Here is a 20,169-nt window from a genome sequence, read left to right on the forward strand (position 1 = left end):
ACGCCCCCTGTACCCATTTGTAATTTAAATAAAGTTAAGTGTAAAAATGGTACCTTTGCAGGTCGTTTTAAATTTCCCACACTTTTGTTAAACAACGCTGAAAGTCTTAATTTTGACAAACTTAATGAATTAGACTCCTTTTCTAAAATATATAGATCAGACATAATCGCTATTACTGAAGTACACGCTCAAAATACACACATGTTAAAAATGAATAATTTCACCCAGTTTATTAAACTCAGACCCGAAACCCACCCTCTGGGTAAGAAAGGGGGTGGAATTCTTTTCTTTGTCCGTAATGATTTTTATCCTTCAGAAATATTAGTTCCTTGTCTTACTCCCTTTGATGAAATTTTGTGGGTTTGTGTTCGACCTAAAGTCTTACCACGTCCTTTCAACTTGATTGTCCTGTGCTGTTTTTACTACTCTCCTGGGCAGAGAGCGACTGAAAAAATTAATTTTATTGAAAAATTGCATGGTAGTGCCGACTATGTACTATCTAAATACCCAAATGCTGGAATTTTCCTCTTAGGTGATGCAAATGAATTAAAACTTGAGTCTACATGTAATACTTTTAGTCTAAAACAAATTGTAAAAGTCCCTACTACCAAAGGCAATTCTACTCTTGATTTAATATGCACCAATATGTCAAATTTCTACAGACCCGTCACCATTCTTCCCCCTCTCGGAGGTAGTTACCACTTTAGCCTACTCCTATCTCCACTAGCTACAATTAAACATTCCTTTACTATTACTGAAACCGTCTTTAGACCTCTAATTGACTCAGGACTCTACAATTTTGGCTCTTGGATCACCAGTGAAAATTGGTCCCCTGTGTACCAAACAAATGATGTCGACTTCAAGGCTTTGTCCCTCCAAAGTTTATTGAGGAATAATTATGAAGCCCATTTTCCGGAGAAAAAAATTAAAATATGCTCTACCGATAAACCTTACATTACTGCGACTTTTAAAAAACTAATAAGGAAAAAAATCAATTTGTTCAAGCAAGGACATATCTCACAGGCTAATGATCTAAGAAAGTTCCTGAAGAGAAAATTGAGAAAGGCAGCTTCTGGGTATTACAATAGTAAGGTTAAGGATTTGTATTCTAACAAACCCAAACAATGGTACAGGAAAATCAAAGAGATTTGCGGAAAAAACCCTGTTGAAGTTAATTTTCATCTCCCTGAGCCCCCTTCCAAGATAGCCAACGATTTGAACCTGCATCTTGCGTCCATAGTTCAAAGTCTCCCCCCTTTCACTGGCTCAGGTCAAACTTTTCCTCCCTCCACCTCTTTCCCCCAAATTTCTCCCTCTGATATTATAAATAAAATCCAAAAGCTCAAAAAATCAAGTACTTGCCCATTAGACATCCCAATTGACTTGATTAAAGCCTTTTCAGACACAATTGCTGGACCTTTATCTGATATTTTTAACCAAATTACAAAATCTGGTAAATTCCCAAGTTGCTGGAAACTTGGTTTTATAACACCCATCCCAAAGAAATCTTCCAGTCTGACTATAACCAACATACGTCCTATTACACTCACTCCAGTTTTTTCTAAGCTTTACGAAGGGTTCCTTTGTGACTGGCTTAAAATTAAAATTATACCACGCATTGACATCCGACAGTTTGGTAATTTAAGAAAAACCTCCACCACCCATTACCTTGTACACTTGATTCACACGATCCTAAGCGAACTAGAGAAACCAAATGTTTGGCTAAGCCTGGTTTTAGTCGATTTCCAAAAAGCGTTTGACTTAGTTGACCACACTATCCTAATTCGTTTACTACATGATAACTTTGAAATTGACCCACTCTTAGTAAATATTGTTATATCGTTCCTTTCAGACAGATCACAAGTTGTAAAATACAAAAATACCTTCTCTAACCCCCTCCCTAGGTACTGTGGAATACCTCAAGGAACCTTATTGGGACCACTATTATTTCTTGTCATGATTAACGAAATTGGCAAGGAGTTCCCCCAACGATGGAAATATGTTGATGACTTGTCGATCCTTGAAGTATGTCATAGGAATATTAAAAGTGACCCCGTTGAAATCCTAACCCAATGTTCGGATGAATCCAAGAATCTAAATATGACAGTAAATCCCACTAAATCACAGATAATGACAATAAACTTCTTGAAATCTACTCCTGCTTTTTGCGATCCGATCCCAAGCGAAATGCTAGTGAAACATGTTAAGCTTCTTGGTGTCACAATTTCTAATGATCTTAAGTGGGAAACACATGTATCCAACATTGTTAAACAAGCAAATGTTTCACTATCCATTTTTAAGCTACTAAACAAATTTAATTGTCCTAAGATACATTCCCTCCGTGTTTACTTATCCTTTATCAGGCCGTTATTGGAATATGCATGTCCGGTCTGGCATTCGCAACTTTCAAATGAACTTAGTGACAAAATCGAGTCGGTCCAAAAGCATTCGCTCAGGATCATTTACAAAGAAGGCAAAATTCCATACTCCTTCCTCCTTAAAGCTGCGCGCATTACCACCTTAAAAGAAAGGAGGGAAAAAATTTGCCTGCTTTTCGCTAAATCAGTCATTTCCAATCCCCGCACTGAGGACTTACTCCCTGATTTTCACAATCCCATTAGACTCCGACTCCCCCGGTCAGCCTCCTTAGCAATCCCAACTTACTCTCCGATTCATGCTGTTACAGAAAGGTTTCGCAAAAGTTTTATACCATTTATTCTGAAACACCTTAATAATAATTCGTGATCATGTAATTGCCAAATTCCCCTTTTTACTGCAATGTTTTTGTAATTTAATTGTTAAGTTTATCTTTGATGATTTTACTTTTTTAATTCCTTTTAATTTTAAGTGTTTGACTTAATGTACTATTTTGATTTTTTTCTTAGCTTTTAGTGACATATAAAGCGAATTCGGCTCTTTAGAGCTTGTGATAGTTCTTTTGCAAATAAATCTTATCTTATCTTATCCTAAGTAAAGTTTGTAATAAGGGAAAACTATCCAGGCACCTTGTGTGATAAGTAGGATTGTTCAAGACGAGTACAAACGAGCGAAACGCTGGCTCTGAAGGGGAAGGGGCTGGATTTTATTCGTCTAGCCCTTCTCAAGGACATAACTTGGATCCATATATAATATTATTTTCTGCAATCAAAATCTGGCATTCCTTTTTTCCCTTATTTTGAATGAAGTGCCCTTCAATATCACATTTTGCAGAAGAAGATAGCAGACAAATATATGTTTTGACTACTTTCTTTGGCCCCATGAATTTGCAGAGATTTGACTCCAGAGGGGGTTGGGGGTTTTCACCTAAGGTCTGCCGAAACACGAAAATATGGCTCTTTTTCCAGGTGTAGGAGCATCTTTCGTGTCAATCTCAGAGAGATCTACCTTCTACCTCATCCGTTTATCCCCTCTGTTTGGAGGCGTGTACATCTCCACTACGGGTTTGACTTTTATTTTTGACAGCCGTGAATTCTTTCTCTCCAGCTGTCACTTGTCGTCTTTCTCCTCCCTCTGTCTAACGTACTTCCTATTTCGCCCTCTTTCTGTCTCTCTGTATTCCCGTCTTATTTTTTTGTCAGAGTTCTTTTTATATACCATTAGTTGACGTTATACTTCATTTCAAGCACTTTTTCCGGAAAATACTCGAAGTAAAATAATAATTGACTGTTTTGTGTATTTTTACAATGTCTTTTACAGGTCAAAATCTATTAACTTCACAATGCCAGTTTTGTAAACGGGACATGTTCCAAATTGTATTTTAAATGGCAATATTCTTTTTTGTATAAAATATAAAATGTTTTTCTTGTATTGAAAATGTGTGCGTAGGTTGTCGTTTATTGTAATTGGAAATAATATAAACTGCGATTTAATTGAATAACTTAAATTTGAATATAACCCAATCAACATAACAGTAAATAATGGTTGAAAAAAATTCACCAGAGAAAATCGCTTAATAAATTAAAGAGATAATATTAATGGGATAAGTTGCACAAGCCATACCTGAGAGTTTTCTATGTTGTACCGCTAACTTTGAAATAATATAAGAGGCGCCAAAATTACCCACGAGAAAGCAGGTTTTTGTCCAAGATGGAAGAAAAAGATGAAATTTACTAAATTTCAAATATTTTTATCTGAATTCTATTTGGGTTACCATTCTTAAGAATAGGGAAAAGACCTCAACCATAAAGGACAGAATGACCAGAGAGAATTTGATCATTTTATTATTTTTTTCGTCATCTTCGTTTCTGTGCTTTTTTTCTCTTATTAAAAAAACAAAAAAACAAATAAGTTTTCCAACTGAAAATAAGGAGAATCATTAAAACTTAATTCAAATAGAAATTAGATCTACGTTGCATGGGCAATGTGAGGTGTTGCGGCCGGCAACCTTTGTTCAGCTTCGCCGATTAAAGTGTTGTGAGAGCAACACTTTGGTTTTGTTTTCTCGCTTCGATTAACCGCTGAAGTTGTTAATCTGTAAGGATCTTAAAATAAATACTAGGTACGCCAAATCACAAAAGTTGCAAACCCCTCATTGCAACTAGCAAAAGTTGTAAACCCCTAATCGCTGAAGATGATTGTAGCCCAAGAGCCGATTATTACTTACAAGTTCCCTACATGTCTTACCACTGGAACCAAATTGGTCTTACCATCAAATACACCGGAAACAAATAATAGGTTCACCAACTAGCAAAAGTTGCGAACCCCTCATTGCCGAAGATGATTATGAGCTAACAGCCGACTGTTGCTTAAAACTCCCCTATATATCTCACAATTGGTATCGGCCTATTTTCGGTTTCAGTATGTACCTTACTCTGAAGTTGTCAACCCCTTTAAACTTTCAAGCTGGTATATCTCATGAAGGAATTTTTCTACCAAAAAATGGATGACATATGCTTTGATCAACTCATCAAGAGCAATGGACTGTCGTCGAAAAAAAGAATCTATCTGTCTTAGTTCAAAAGTTGACAAGTTTCTAACATCATCACTTAGAAAGGAGCAAAGGATAAACTCTAATTTCTTTAGCAATGAGAGAACTTTTAAAGTTTAAGAGGCACATCTAATACCATTTCTGTATCGGCCTATTTTTGGTTTCAGTGTGTACCTTACTACTGAAGTTGTCAACCCCTTTAAACTTTCAAACTCATATATCTCATGAAGGAATTTTTCTACCAAAAAAATGGATGACATACTACAGTTCGCTCCTTACTACAGTTCGTTACCACGATCTGTTTGATCAGCTCATCAAGAGCTATCGACTGCCGTCGAAAAAAAAAAATCTATCTGTGTTAGTTCAAAAGTTGACTTTTTTGCTGTAGGCCAAGTTTCTAACGTCATCACTTAGAAAGGAGCAAAGGATAAACTCTAATTTCTTTAGCAATGAGAGAACTTTTAAAGTTTAAGAGGCACATCTGATACCATTTCTCTGCCGCAATCCCAAGTGCAAAAAAAACGAATGGTAAACTCAGCTGAAATCACGAACAGAAATGGGTAGAAACAATAGATTTTTGGCCCCAGGCAAGAGTTCTACGAAGCTTTCCAAAATGCAAAGTCATATTCATTTTACACGGCCTAAGGTCCGCACCTTCCGTAAAAACCGCAGAGGTTAGACCCTTACCACTTTCTAGGAATAAGCTGAAATCGGGGTGCTAGGAAAAAAAATGACAAAGCCAAAGTGTTGCTCTCGCAACACAATTATTTCGTATGTGAGGGGGCTCCAATTTGATTATCGTTTAAATGACTCCTCTCCCGATCTTCCAGGAGCATTGGTTCCATACGATCACTCCTGGAAAACAAAAATAAAATGAACGTGCATCCGTGATCTTTCTTCTGGCGTGAAATTCCATGGAATTCCACATTTTTGTGGATAGGAGCTCGAAACCTCTATAGTAGAGTTCTCTGATATGCTCAGTCTGATGACGAGGTTCTCATTAAAAATTTCTCCTCTTTTTGCAAAATCAGGCAAATATCATAAGGCTTGTAGCTTTTGATGCGTAAGATTAAACTAAATAACTTTTATATTTTTATAATCTGCATAAAAATTCAGTTTTTTTTGGATGTATCTATTGTTATCAAAATTTCGTTTCCCTACTTGCGGTTGGTTGCTACGAAATGATTGATAAAAAGATATAAGATCTATTTTTATAAGGGATTAGTTGTAGTAGCTTATGTTCAGTTATAATTTAAATGTTTGTTAATATTTTATGCCCTTTCAAGAATAAAACTCATTTATTATTTCTTTATTAAAAATTTTTGTACTTATCTGATAGCCAGTAGACACTCGAGAATTTGGATCTATAAAATCAGACAATAAACGGTATATTGCTGTTTGTATATGGAGACAATTAGCTTCGGCTCAGTAGAAAACTCCACTGTAACTATATTTTAATATATATTTAGTTGGTATTTTGTTTAGGTTAGGTTACATTTTGCATGCAACCCCGCTATACCAAACCCCCCTCCCCTAATTTGCAAATAAACAGCCTAAATTACATATATATCCTATCTATCTCTCAAGCGTCTTAGTTGTTTCAGACCCGTACCTGTAGATCCAAATTCTCGAGTGTGTACTGGCTAATAGATAAGTACTAAAAATTTTGTGTAAGTGTCCAATAACTGCAGCATATAATTTACCACAAGATGAATTGTACGATAGAGAGTAGTGTCGGCAAATGACTTTCAATATAATTTCAATCTTACTAAGTCCAAATGCTTAAATTTGATTGATAGCTATACAATTTGATCAACATAGATGATCAACAAATCATCGGTATGCATCGCGAATTTCACAATTTTTTCAACAAATAAGAATTCGCTAATTGGGGTGTCACGCTTTATTGCATAATATGTCTGAATGACGAGAAGCCAGATAGGGTTTCATGGGCCGTTTCCCCCTCAGTAGACAGAGATAGACTAAATATGAATTACTGCAGTATTTTTGTTGAAATTCAGCATTAAAATGACTAATTTTTGAAAAAACTATAAAATGAAATTGGCCAAGAGTGATGGGCTGAGCTGAAGCAATGAATAGATACTATGTGGAAAGTGGATTGGAGACAGCCGGGTACCCCCTCCCCGCCTATCCAAGTCCCGCCTATGCAAGTGAACTTGCAATCATGAACCAAGATCTTTGGGCAGAAAAAAATTTAACTGTCTGTGCTTGAAAACAAAAAGTGCACTTTAATTAATTAAAAGTCAAATCCTACTCAAACAGCTCAACCTGAGCTCTTACAGTTGTAATGTAATTTATTCTGGTCACTAATTCCATTGAACGATGGTTTTTGGAGAATTAGTCTTGCCACACGAATTTTCCTAACGCTGTTGGATAAAAACAACACAGAAATAGAGAAAACTGGTAAAATTAAATATATAAAAAATATTTTGTATGGTCGGAAATGAACATTTATCGATTAATTAGGAAATTTTCTCTAGGTAGTATATCACCGTGCAAAACCTTACAAATTAGTAGCATTAGTAGCAAAAGAAGGAAATGAAACGCACAAATATTTACTTAGGGTACATCCGAGGTTGCAAACTATAGTAACTTTTCATTAATTTCAGATGTTGCTTAAAGTTGGCATCCACCAAGAACAGATGTAAAGTAACTAAGGGCTTATTTGTCTTTTAAGGACATAATCTCATAATATTCAGTTGTATCCCATCTCACTTTCGGTCGAATGATTTTTTCGGCATGTTTGCATGTGATTTTTTCTGACAGTAATATGCAAGATGATGCAGATTTACGTGTCTAAAGATGTCTGTTTAATATCTTCAATAAAAGTTGCTACAAAAGTAACTGCTAAGTTACTTTTCTGTCCTTCCAGCTATTATGACAATGCTCGCTAGAGCAAAACGTTTGTGTTTGAGTCATTTTTAATAATTTTTTCTCTAACCTGGAATTCACGCATATTCTCAGAAATTTACGTCCCTTATTATTAATATTTGAGTTGTCACCGTGACTGTTTTCTCACTCATTCGTCTGTTTTTTAAAGGGCCTATCGCTCTAAAGTAGATAAAAAATGAAATTTTTCTTTTTCTGTCTCAACCTTCTTTCTAAATATTTTGAATAAAATAGAAAAAAACTGCCTGCAGTTGAAAATTTTTATGCAAGTTTTATAACCACGAAGTAGGTCTTCCCGTCACTATGCTGCAGTAATTTCATAGGCCAACTTATTAGTCATTATTGTTTTAGAATAATTTTCTATTTTAATTCATTACCTGTTCAATGTTCATTGTAGAAAATCAACAAAATTTCCACAAAAAGTATACACGTATTCTCAAAGATTGACATGCACTTTCAGATCTCGTTAGGCGCTTGAACAGGACCCAAGAAATCTCAAGACGACATTTTATAATCCTCCAATTATCCAAGTATTAGAAAAATCAGCAATTTTCAACCTGGTTCTCGAGCCAAATATTCTATTTTGAATTCCTTCGAAATTAAAATATTTTTCATTCCATAAAATAATGAAATACTTACATAAGTACCAATATGATCCTTTAGTGCAGGTTTTTAATTTTATCCATTGGAAGTTTGATTAAAATGATAAAGTAACAAATAAATATGTGGCCGTTTTAGCAAGTCTAAAAAGAATATACTATTATGGAAAAGTAAAAAATACTGACAATTTTCATAAAAATGAGGTGGTACCGATTCTGCCCGCCAATAATAGACCATTGAGTCCAAGCTCATATATTTATTGTTATAAAACCCAAAAATTTGCTCACGAAGAAAAATACCTTATTGAAGAGCGAGTAACTTTAGAAATACAATTATAATGTTGGCAGAATAGTCGAACGATTGATTACGAGGGGCTATTATTTCCTAAGTATAATCTTCATGATAAATTACCGCAAGCAGAGTTTGACCCAAATTTTTATCCTTGTCGTTCTTCATGAACGGATCATTCTAAGAGATAGGTAATGGTCATTTCAGGGCGCGGGTAGTTCTTTCACCATAGATCATTCCGTTATAACTCACTGCACACTGCAATGTAATGGAGCGAGCTCACTATTCCCAGTGTATCCCTGACCTGGGTGGAATGAGCATTTTTAGTTTGCCCCATGGAGGAGGAGGGTCAACCAGAAATGGATATATATATATATATATATATATATATATATATATATATATATATATATATATATATATATATATATATATATATATATATATATATGCATATATATACATATATATATATATATATATATATATATATATATATATATATATATATATATATATATATATATATATATATATATATATATGTATATATATATATATATATATATATATATATATATATATATATATATATATATATATATATATGCATATATATATATATATATATATATATATATATATATATATATATATATATATATATATATATATATATATATGTGTATATATATATATATGCATATATATATATATATATATATATATATATATATATATATATATATATATATGTGTATATATATATGCATATATATATATATATATATATATATATATATATATATATATATATATATATATATATATATATATATATATATATATATATATATATATATATATATATATATATATATATATATATATATGTATATATATATATATATATATATATATATATATATATATATATATATATATATATATGCGTAAACTAACCTAGCCCAATGTTCTTTTTCTTAAGCGTAGATGGACAAAAGACTAGGTTCGGAGTTTTCAGTTGTTTTTTACAATGATGGAGGAAAAAATTTTAAATGACCTTTGAAAATTGCAATGCTTGATACAGGTTAATTATAGTAGAGAAGTGGGCTGGTTGGTATGTTGAAATACTACGGTAAGAATCTCGTTTGCCCTGTAGTATTGTGGTAAAGTGTCGAGTTAGATTAGCCTATTACTATCTATTTAACTTTCGTGCTCGGTGTCAGAAGAAGATATGGATTCAGTGTGGATACGTTACTTAGGTTACCCATCATTGCGAAATTTCGGTGGCCTTCCAATTTTTCAATATTCGGTTAGGTGTTAGATATGGTTTGCACTTGTCATAAGCCATTAAAATAATGGTTTTGGTTTAAATGTACCTCACGAGTAGCCAAGGCTACTCAGAGGGTTGACAAATGGGACTTGACCCTGGTCCAAAATCGAAAAGAATTGGACTGTTTAAAGGCTATTTTTACTTTTGTCTGACCTTTTACCAAGTGAAAATTCTGAACTTTTCAAGGATCAGAAGAGAGGCGTAATGACGGCCAAATACTATTTTAGGTGGAACAATAGATAATTTCATTGAAACTCTCTGATTTTCTGTTACTATTTTATGAGGGTTGATACTTGTGATTTTGTTTTGTGGCCGAATTGAAAAGAATGCGATGTTTCAAGGCTCTTCTTACTTTTTTGTCACCTTTTATCAAGTGAAATTCTGAACTTTTCAAGGAGGACCAGAAGAGAGGCGTAATGACGGCCAATTACTATTTTAGGTGAAACAATAGATAATTTCATTCAAACTCTCTGATTTTCTGTTACTATTTTGTGAGGGTTGATACTTGTGATTTTGTATTGTGGCCGAATTGAAAAGAATGCGATGTTTTGAGACTCTTCTTACTTTTTTGTCACCTTTTATCAAGTGAAAATTCTGAACTTTTCAAGGAGGACCAGAAGAGAGGCGTAATGACGGCCCATTACTATTTTAGGTGGAAATAATGAGAGATCTTGAGAGAGCAATGTAATAAAGCTGTTTTTAAAATCCATCCCTATTATTTGTCTGGTTATTTTGGATCTGGGTACTTTTCTGGCAAGGGATAACACCTACTTCCTTCATGACATCGTGCGTGGAAAAACCCTAAAAACATGAGGTAAATTGAAATTTTTCTTTTACGCTAAAGATGGTACTAAATATGAGCAAAACCCACTAAAATGTAGTGTAAACCATCTTAGAGCTATCAAGGAAATATGCTATGAACAAGAGGGTGAAATTCAGTTGACAGAGCCAAAATTTTCGCCATTGTAAAGAATTAACTCTTATAAAACCCCGCATATATATACTCTCATAGTTTAGTGTCTAAGATGTATAAAGGAGGCATGAGGTGCCGACCGAATTTGCAACGTGCATAACGGAGACCTGGGGTGCCGACAGTAATGAGGAAATACTGTGTAAAAATGCCGAGCAAAAGTAGTGTGTAGAATGTGATCTTATTTGTGTATTTGTGCAAACCGGACTCGAGCTGATCTAAGTGAGGGCCATTTTCGAGTTTTAGGTGCTGGTTTGATAAATACAGTAAACGGAGGAATTAGAAAAATTATATAAAGGTTTTTGTTGGTCAAGAGGTCCTTAAAGCCTTTACTTTGGCTAGGTATAATGTAAAAACGAGAGATACAATTTTTGGTTTTGGCACAACAATATCGTATCGTTTAATGCCGTATCGTTGTTTGAATAGTTTGAGACTTAAGGGGATTGAATGCTTTCTTCACAAATATCTCGAACAAGTATTGATTTCCTTTTAATTTTTTTTCAGCATCCTTCCTGGATTCTTGGGGACCATTGGCACTGGGATTAAAAAACTTTCTTTGGCCTGTTGCAAAGGGCTTGGTAACAGTCAGTTAAACAATATCCTGACTTTAACAATAAATTTGAATTATTTGGATTTGAGCTATACTGACATTTCGGACGGGGCTTTTAAAAAGTAAGTAATATTTATGTGTAACATCTAATCATTAGTTTGTTTCTTTTTTTTCTTTTTTGTATAACACTTATGTTCAACAAGAATGTGATCTCTTATGAGGTTTTATACTTTTTTGTATTTTCTCTATTTTTGTTCAAGGTATGCATCATGATCTTTACCGCCCTTGGCTATTTCACTGATAATGCTGTTGTTTTCGGCTGTTTGTCCTTGTTGCCATGCAATCGTGTAATGACACGCCCTCATTTAACTTAATGTCTGTTGTGTTGTCAATATAGATAAAACACTTTTATTTGAAGCATCTTTTTTAAATGACTGTTCCAGAGAATCAAATTCTTGAATAAAAAAATGGCTCAACAGATTTTTTCCTCTGTAAATGCACATTATGCGAGCTTAGTTAATGTATTTCATACCCTTTTTTTTATTTCTCAACTTTATTTAAAAATTTATATATATATATATATATATATATATATATATATATATATATATATATATATATATATATATATATATATATATACTAGCTGTTGGGGTGGCGCTTCGCGCCACCCCAACACCTAGTTGGTGGGGGCGCTTCGCGCCCCCCCAAGCCCCCCCGCGCGCCTAAGTCGTTACGCGCCATAATAGTTACGCGCCATAATAGTTACGCGCCATTGTAGTTGTGTCCCTATGTCCCACCTGTGAATATAGATATATATATATATATATATATATATATATATATATATATATATATATATATATATATATATATATATATATATATATATATATATATATATATATATATATATATATATGGTTTTAACTACGTAAAACTTGCGAATATACAACATTCTTTGCTGTCCCATGGTCTTTGCATATAAATAGATTGTCAGGTTTACCGACTCTTGAACATGCAACATATAATGGTCCATGGGAAAACAATCTGTATTCAGATCTATACCTCATGATTCTAATGATTGCCCTTGAGCTTTGTTGATGGTGATTGCTAATCGACCATTCCCTGTCCCGGTGTCCCGGTCGTCATTTATATCCCCCTGTTTCCCCCGGTGTCCCCGTTGTAGTTGTGTCCCTGTGTCCCGGTCGTCATTTATATTCCCTGTGTCCCGGTCGTCATTTGTATCCCGGTGTCCCGGTCTGTATATACATTCGTTTTTTAGTTTTGTTTTTCTCCTTTATTTTTTTCCTTTTTTTTTCTTTTTTAGTTTATTTAGATTTTTAGATTTTTTAGTTTTTTTATTAGTTTTTAGTTTTTTTTTTCTTTTTAGTTTTTTTGTCCCGGTCGTCATTTATATCCCCCTGTTTCCCCCGGTGTCCCCGTTGTAGTTGTGTCCCTGTGTCCCGGTCGTCATTTATATTCCCTGTGTCCCGGTCGTCATTTGTATCCCGGTGTCCCGGTCTGTATATACATTCGTTTTTTAGTTTTGTTTTTCTCCTTTATTTTTTTCCTTTTTTTTTCTTTTTTAGTTTATTTAGATTTTTAGATTTTTTAGTTTTTTTATTAGTTTTTAGTTTTTTTTTTCTTTTTAGTTTTTTTGTAGTTTTTACCTTCTTTTTAGTTTTGTTAGTTTTTTTTTTTTACTTATGTCCTGGTCGTCATTTATACTCCCTGTGTCCCGGTGCTTTGTTGATTGCTAATCGAACATTCCTTTTGTCCTGGTCGCTTTCTCTTTGAGTGTCGTCATTTATTTTTTTCTTTTTTAGTTCTTTTAGTTTTTACCTTTTTTAGTTTTTTTTTAGTTTTTTAGATGAAAATTTTTTTTAGTTTTTTCCTTTTTTTCTTTTTAGTTTTTTATTGGTTTTTACCTTTATTTTAGCTTATTTTTCAGTTTTTTCCTTTTTTTTAGTTTTTTTTTATTGTTTTTTTTTAGTTTTTTACCTTTTTTTAGTTTTTTTAGTTTTTTAGCTTTTTTACTTTTTTTATTAGTTTTTAGTTTTTTTTGTAGTTTTTGCCTTTTTTTAGTTTTTTCATTTTTTTTTAGTTTTTTATTGGTTTTTACCTTTATTTTAGCTTATTTTTCAGTTTTTTCCTTTTTTTAGTTTTTTTTAGTTTTTAGTTTTTTTAGTTTTTTACCTTTTTTTTAGTTTTTTTAGTTTTTTTAGTTTTTTAGCTTTTTTATTTTTTTTATTAGTTTTTAGTTTTTTTTGTAGTTTTTGCCTTTTTTTAGTTTTTTTAGTTTTTTAGCTTTTTTATTAGTTTTTAGTTTTTTTTGTAGTTTTTGCCTTTTTTAGTTTTTTTAGTTTTTTAGCTTTTTTATTTTTTTTATTAGTTTTTAGTTTTTTTTGTAGTTTTTGCCTTTTTTTAGTTTTTTCAGTTTTGACGTCACCTGATCCAGTTTTTTCAGGTGACGTCACCTGATCCATCCACAGACAGACAGACAACTTATTTTTATATATATATATATATATATATATATATATATATATATATATATATATATATATATATATATATATATATATATATATATATATATATATATATATATATATATATATATATATATATATATATATATATATATATATATATATATATATATATATATATATATATATATATATATATATATATATATATATATATATATATATATATATATATATATATATATATATATATATATATATATATATATATATATATATATATATATATATATATATATATATATATATATATATATATATATATATATATATATATTATATATATATATATATATATATATATATATATATATATATATATATATATATATATATATAGTGCCTGGAGCCCGGACTTCAACTGGGACTGGGCTCCGATAATCGGCATGCTTGCATGACGTTATATGTATATACATCTATGCTACGTACAAAATAACACCAGTTGACAAATGAATGAACAGCTAAAGAAAAGGCATGGAACAAGAAACAGCGAGCTAATGCGCAATTAGAGAATCAAATATATACAAGCATGCCGATTATCGGAGCCCAGTCCTAGTTGAAGTCCGGGCTCCAGGCACTATGTATATATATATATATATATATATATATATATATATATATATATATATATAACGTCCATGTAAATACAAATCTTAGATCGGAGGAAAGCAATCTACAATTGTATGTCTAAAAGAGATTTATAGTATTGAACGTATTACTACACATCATGATGCAGCGCATTCTCAGTAGTTTCTAAATTGTGATTTGTTTGACATTATGCAGGCACTGAGGTGCTCAATTAAGTCAGTTGCAACTAAGCTCTATGATGGTTGTTTAGAATACGGCCCTGTTGGGGAATATAAGGAACAAGGCAATTGAAGATTTCCAATAAGTCTGTTGGGGCTCAAACTTAACCGATCACTGTAATGGCTTGATCGTGAGACTAAATTTCATGACCATTTAATTGATTCGGGTTTCCTGGTCATTAGCCATGAGACACGAGGCTAGTTTATCACGAGGCATTCTTTGCCTAGACAGATTTCCTATTTCACGTTCTGCAATGCTCTACCAAGTTTTATCACGAGTCTATCTCTAGTCATTTCTTACTGACTGAGTAAGGACAACGACTGTGAGCTCATCTGAATATGAAGCACTGGTTGTCATGCCTAACATAACAGAAAAAAGATCTAAATCCAAGTCTTCTTTAAAATATGTTACCATGACTTATGCAGGGGAGAATCCAACGAGCTCGTTCTGGAATATGTTGGGTAAATTGCTTTGTTCCTGACAGCTACTTGATAATTTGTATACAATTGATGATTTGGAATGGTCAAATGCAAAAATCAATTCTATAAAAAAAAACTTATCCCCCAAGGCCATAACTTACAACCCTTGTCCTGAGGGCTGTGGGTGGTGTCATCCTCAAAGATATTATTTCCAGATCTTTTAACTATGCTAAACAAAAGGGCTATATCAAAATGTTGATCGGAAGTGTATGGGGAAATGATGGGCTTGCAGGGGGGGGGATTCAGCCTCCGATCACTTTCGACTATTTTAAAGGGCACTAGCCCTCTCAATTTACAATCAAATGAGCCTTTTTTGATGTTTCTATGACGACACTTTCTATAAAACCTTATATGCCCCAGGGCAAAGGTTGTAAGTTACAACCTTTGTGTAAGGCAATACTTACAACCTTTGCCCTGAGGGCTGTGGGGATTGTCATTCTCAAAGACATAATTTATGAACCTTTTAACAATGTTGATCAAAATGGCTATTTCGAAATGTTTATCGGAAGCGTTTGGGAAAACGATGCGCGTGGGAGGGGGGGGTATTCACCCTCCGATTACTTTCGACTTGATAAGAGAACTAGCCTTCTCAATTTTCAATCGAATTAGCCCTTTTTGAAGTTTCTACGCAGCACTTTTTATAATAAACTTTATATGCCCCCAAGGTATAACTTACAACCTTTGCTCTGAGGGATGTCAGGGGTTGTCATCCTCAAAGACATAATTTCCTTACTTTCCAACTAATTTGAACAAAATGACTGTCTCAGAATTTTGATTTGATCTGTTTAGAGAAATGCTGGGTGTGGGAGGGAGGTTAGTTGCCCTCCATTCACTTTTGACTATTAAAAAGGGCACTAGCCCTCTCAATATCCAATCCATGAGCCCTTTTTGAAGTTTTAGGACAATTCTTTCGATATGAAGTGCCCTGGTCTAAAACAAACCAAAAGAAAAAAAAATAATAAATTGTACCAACATAGTTCTTTACTTAGGCAGCGCTATTGCGCTGCCTATGATCTCTAGAAAATTTGGTAAAACTCTAAGAAATTCTCTGTTTTTTATTAACACAGTTTTGAAATTACCCATCTGTAAGAACTGACAAGTAGATAGTGAATAGATTATCAAACAATTTATTACTTAAGGAGTGTTTTAAAATTGCCTATGCATACCACCGCTGCTATCTTATGAAATCTTAGTTAAAACTTGAAGAATCTTTGACCCTAAGTACTATGAACTATAAGTATTTCTCTGCTACCCCATTTCTTGAAAGTAATTGAGCTTTTGCGAGGTCAGTCTAACCATGCCCCCATTTCTTGTTTTTCGTTTATAGTGTCAAAGGAATTGATTGATTCTCTACTGCTTGCTGTCGCGAGGATATTGCCCAAAAATAAGAATTAATAACAAAAAGTAACGATGAATGTACTTCGTTGCACAAGAGCCAAGAGCTCAAATGGCACTTGTGACGAGGTCGGCACCTAAAATTAGACTCGGTCCTCCGGTTTCCAAGATTTTCGTTTCCTCCCTCCACCCTACAATGTCACCGGATCCGATCTGAATCGAAAATGGAGCGTCTGAGACATGACATCTTTCTACATATCAAGTTTCATTAAGATCCGATCACCTATTCGTGAGATAAACATACCTCATTTTTCACGATGTCCCCTCCCTCCAGCCCCCCCCCAGATGGTCGAATGGGGAAAATGACTGTTATCAAGTCAATTTTTGCAGGTCCACGATACACCTACCAATTTTCATCGTCCTAGCACGTCCAGAAGCACCGAGCTTGTCAAAGCGCTGGAACTCCCCCCTCAACTCCCCCAAACAGAGCGGATCCGGTTGGTTTTGTCAATCACGTATCTAGGGCTTGTGCTTATTCTTCCCACCAAGTTTCATTCCGATTTCTCCACTCTAAGCGTTTTCCAAGATTTCCGGTTTACCCTCCAACTCCACCCAATGTCACAGGATTCGGTCGAGATTGAAAATAAGAGCTGTGAGACATGAGGTTCTTCTAAATATCAAATTTCATGAAGATTTGATCACCCATTTGTAAATCAAAAATACTTCATTTTTTCTAATTTTTCGTCCTTCCACTCCCCCCTCCTAGATGGTCGAATCGGAGAAGCGACTATTTCTAATTTAATCCGGTCTGATCCCTGATACACTTGCCAACTTTCATCGTCCTAACTTATCTGGAAGTGCCCAAACTAGCAAAACCGGGAACGGCAGACAGACAGACAGAAATTGCGATCGCTATATGTCACTTGGTTAATACCAAGTGCCATAAAAACTGCCCAGTTTCAGATGTTTTTCCCGTCAAGTCATTGGTACTTTGAAATCAAACCATTGACAGGTCCCTCGATTCTTCTTCTTAGAACCCAAAACTTCTTTGACCTTCATACTTTTGTCCACAATTTTCAACAGCTTATTTTATTGATGTTTAGCAGTTAGAATCTTAATAGATTATTGTTAAGGTCGCTCCTTACTACAGTTCGTTACCACGAACTGTTTGATAATCTGTTCTCGGAGATTGCTTGAAACATGACGTTTTTTTTTGCAAATAAAAGAAAACAATAATGAATAAAGAAATTATAACTATAAAAAAAGTCAATGATAGACTAAAAAGGTTTTAATAATTTATTATTGAAAAGGTGTTTTATTCCCCTTGGATTCTTCAATTTCTTAATTTTTCAATTCTTCAATTAATAATAATAATTATTAATAATTTAAATAATTTTCAATAATTTAATTTCAATTCTTAATTTTTATTCAGTTTGAGCCACAAAATTGACAGTGACGCAATAGATGACGCCTCAGTTCAATGTTGCCATGTGGGTTAATTCCTCACATGTAACCCTAAATTCGTGTAATTAAAGCCAAATTGTAGGTATAAAACTTAAAAAATCTCTTTTTCAATCAAATTTTAACAATCTGTCTATTATTTGCTAACAACGATAAAACCCTGTGGTGAAAATTTGCAACAGCTACGGATGGCGAAGGACTAGTGATGGAAGTGTTTTCAGGTCCTACTAAAGTCATGTGGAGTTCCAAGATTCCTAAGTCCAACGATAGACAACTAGTATAAATTAGAACGATCTTTAACTGGCAACGGAAAGGTTTATGCAGGAGCATGTGTGAACGTCCCAATCATAAGGTGTATACAGAGGGCCAAGTAAATGTAGATTACTTGGACTCGATTTCGCCTTTTTTAAAACCAATTGATGGGTCTCATGGATGCTGGATCAAGCCATCCAATGAGAAAATAGAGTAATGGATTCTGAATATCCCCGTGATCAAGATATTTCTTAAATACGTTCTGAGACCATACTGGAGTATCTGGAGTATCCATACTTGGAGTATCTGTCTTCCTCTCGTGCAGGTCACTTATAAAGGTTAGATTTTGCTGTTTTTTTTGTTTTTTTTGTTTTTTTGTTTTTTTTCTTTGTTTTCTTTGAGCACTGAGGACGACTTGGCGGAGGTCCTTGTCGAAATATTTGCTTGTTTTTCAATATTTAGCTACTGGCTGATAAAATCCTCGTTTTTTCACCTATTTGTTTTTTCTCTTTTCATTTTTTGTTCCCTTTCTTTGTTCTCATAAGATATTTCTTACTACCAAGTCGGATTGTTGAGTTTATGATAACCTTCCTGAGCAAGCAGACAAGCAAAAACATTATTTAAATCATAATTTTCAAACACGAAAATTATGCTAAAAACAATATTAAAATCTCATACAAATTTCAAAAAAAAAAACATTAATCGAATGGAAACAATTAATCTTGTAATTTTCGCTAATTGGAATTTCTGGCTTGGTGTCTAACACTACTGCCTTCTTCTCTGAACGCTGCCCAAACCGATAATATGTGGAATTGATCATTTTGTAGTAATTGTTGAAAAAAAGACTCAAAGAAAAAGACGTGGGTTGTATTGTGTACTTTATAACGAACAGGAACCTGGTGATACGGTTGAGGGTACAGGTTCTTTGGAAGTTTTGTATAACCCCATAACTTTACTTTCTGACCCCTGGTGAGGTATATGCCAAGTCAGTGTCGTGTTGTTGTCCAAAAACTGGACAAGACACTGGATCTAGACAAATAAAACCAAAATTGATATTATCTGCGTATACAGTGCTATCATAACCATTCAATCATAAATGCTAATCTTTTTTGTCGACTGTACTAAAATGATGGACAAAGTACAACAAGTAGTGACATTATTCAAGGCATTGTTCCGCCACTCCAGATGTTGCAAACAATTTTTTACCGACCACAATTTCTGTTAAAATAGAGAAACGCAAATATTGAATACCTCAAATCTGGAAGTGAAGATCTGGAAAAACCTCTCCATGTAAAAATTGAGGAAAATATCAAATGAAATTAAAGTGTTTACAAGAATTGCCGCGAAAAGTTTCGGAAATTAACATTCTTGTACTTACGTGTTATAGCGACCACACCAAAGAAGTGAAGCTAGGTTAATCCAATGAAATATACCAAGATAAGATGAAAATATAATACTTTATTACCAAAACTTTGGAAACTACAACAGAGAATCATGAAAAGCAGGTCACCCTGAACGAATTATATCAAATAATTAACCCAACCTAACAAACCTTATATAATCAATATTTAATTGAAATATACCTGAATAGTAGTTTATCTCACTGAGACTAAGCTAATTATCTCTGAATAGAGACAGAGGAACCAGTTTTACTCAGATCTAGAACTAGGGTGTGGTCACCATAACACGTGAGTAGCGA

At 33.5% G+C, this 20,169-nt stretch overlaps 1 protein-coding gene across 2 annotated transcripts in view; it reads left to right on the forward strand.

Annotated features, from left to right (window-relative positions):
• LOC136035338 (F-box/LRR-repeat protein 5-like) overlaps positions 1 to 20,169 on the forward strand; it is a gene marked incomplete at its 5' end in the record, with an annotated part of 100,694 nt that overhangs the window by 35,463 nt on the left and 45,062 nt on the right. For both annotated transcript variants that reach the window (XR_010619393.1, XM_065717077.1), the window contains 1 exon segment: positions 11,536 to 11,703. Coding sequence is in view for 1 of the 2 variants with exons in the window: in XM_065717077.1 (XP_065573149.1) it covers positions 11,536 to 11,703 (168 nt within the window).

The sequence above is a fragment of the Artemia franciscana genome, chromosome 14, assembly GCF_032884065.1.
Source record: "Artemia franciscana chromosome 14, ASM3288406v1, whole genome shotgun sequence".
Classification (NCBI taxonomy): Eukaryota; Metazoa; Arthropoda; class Branchiopoda; order Anostraca; family Artemiidae; genus Artemia; species Artemia franciscana.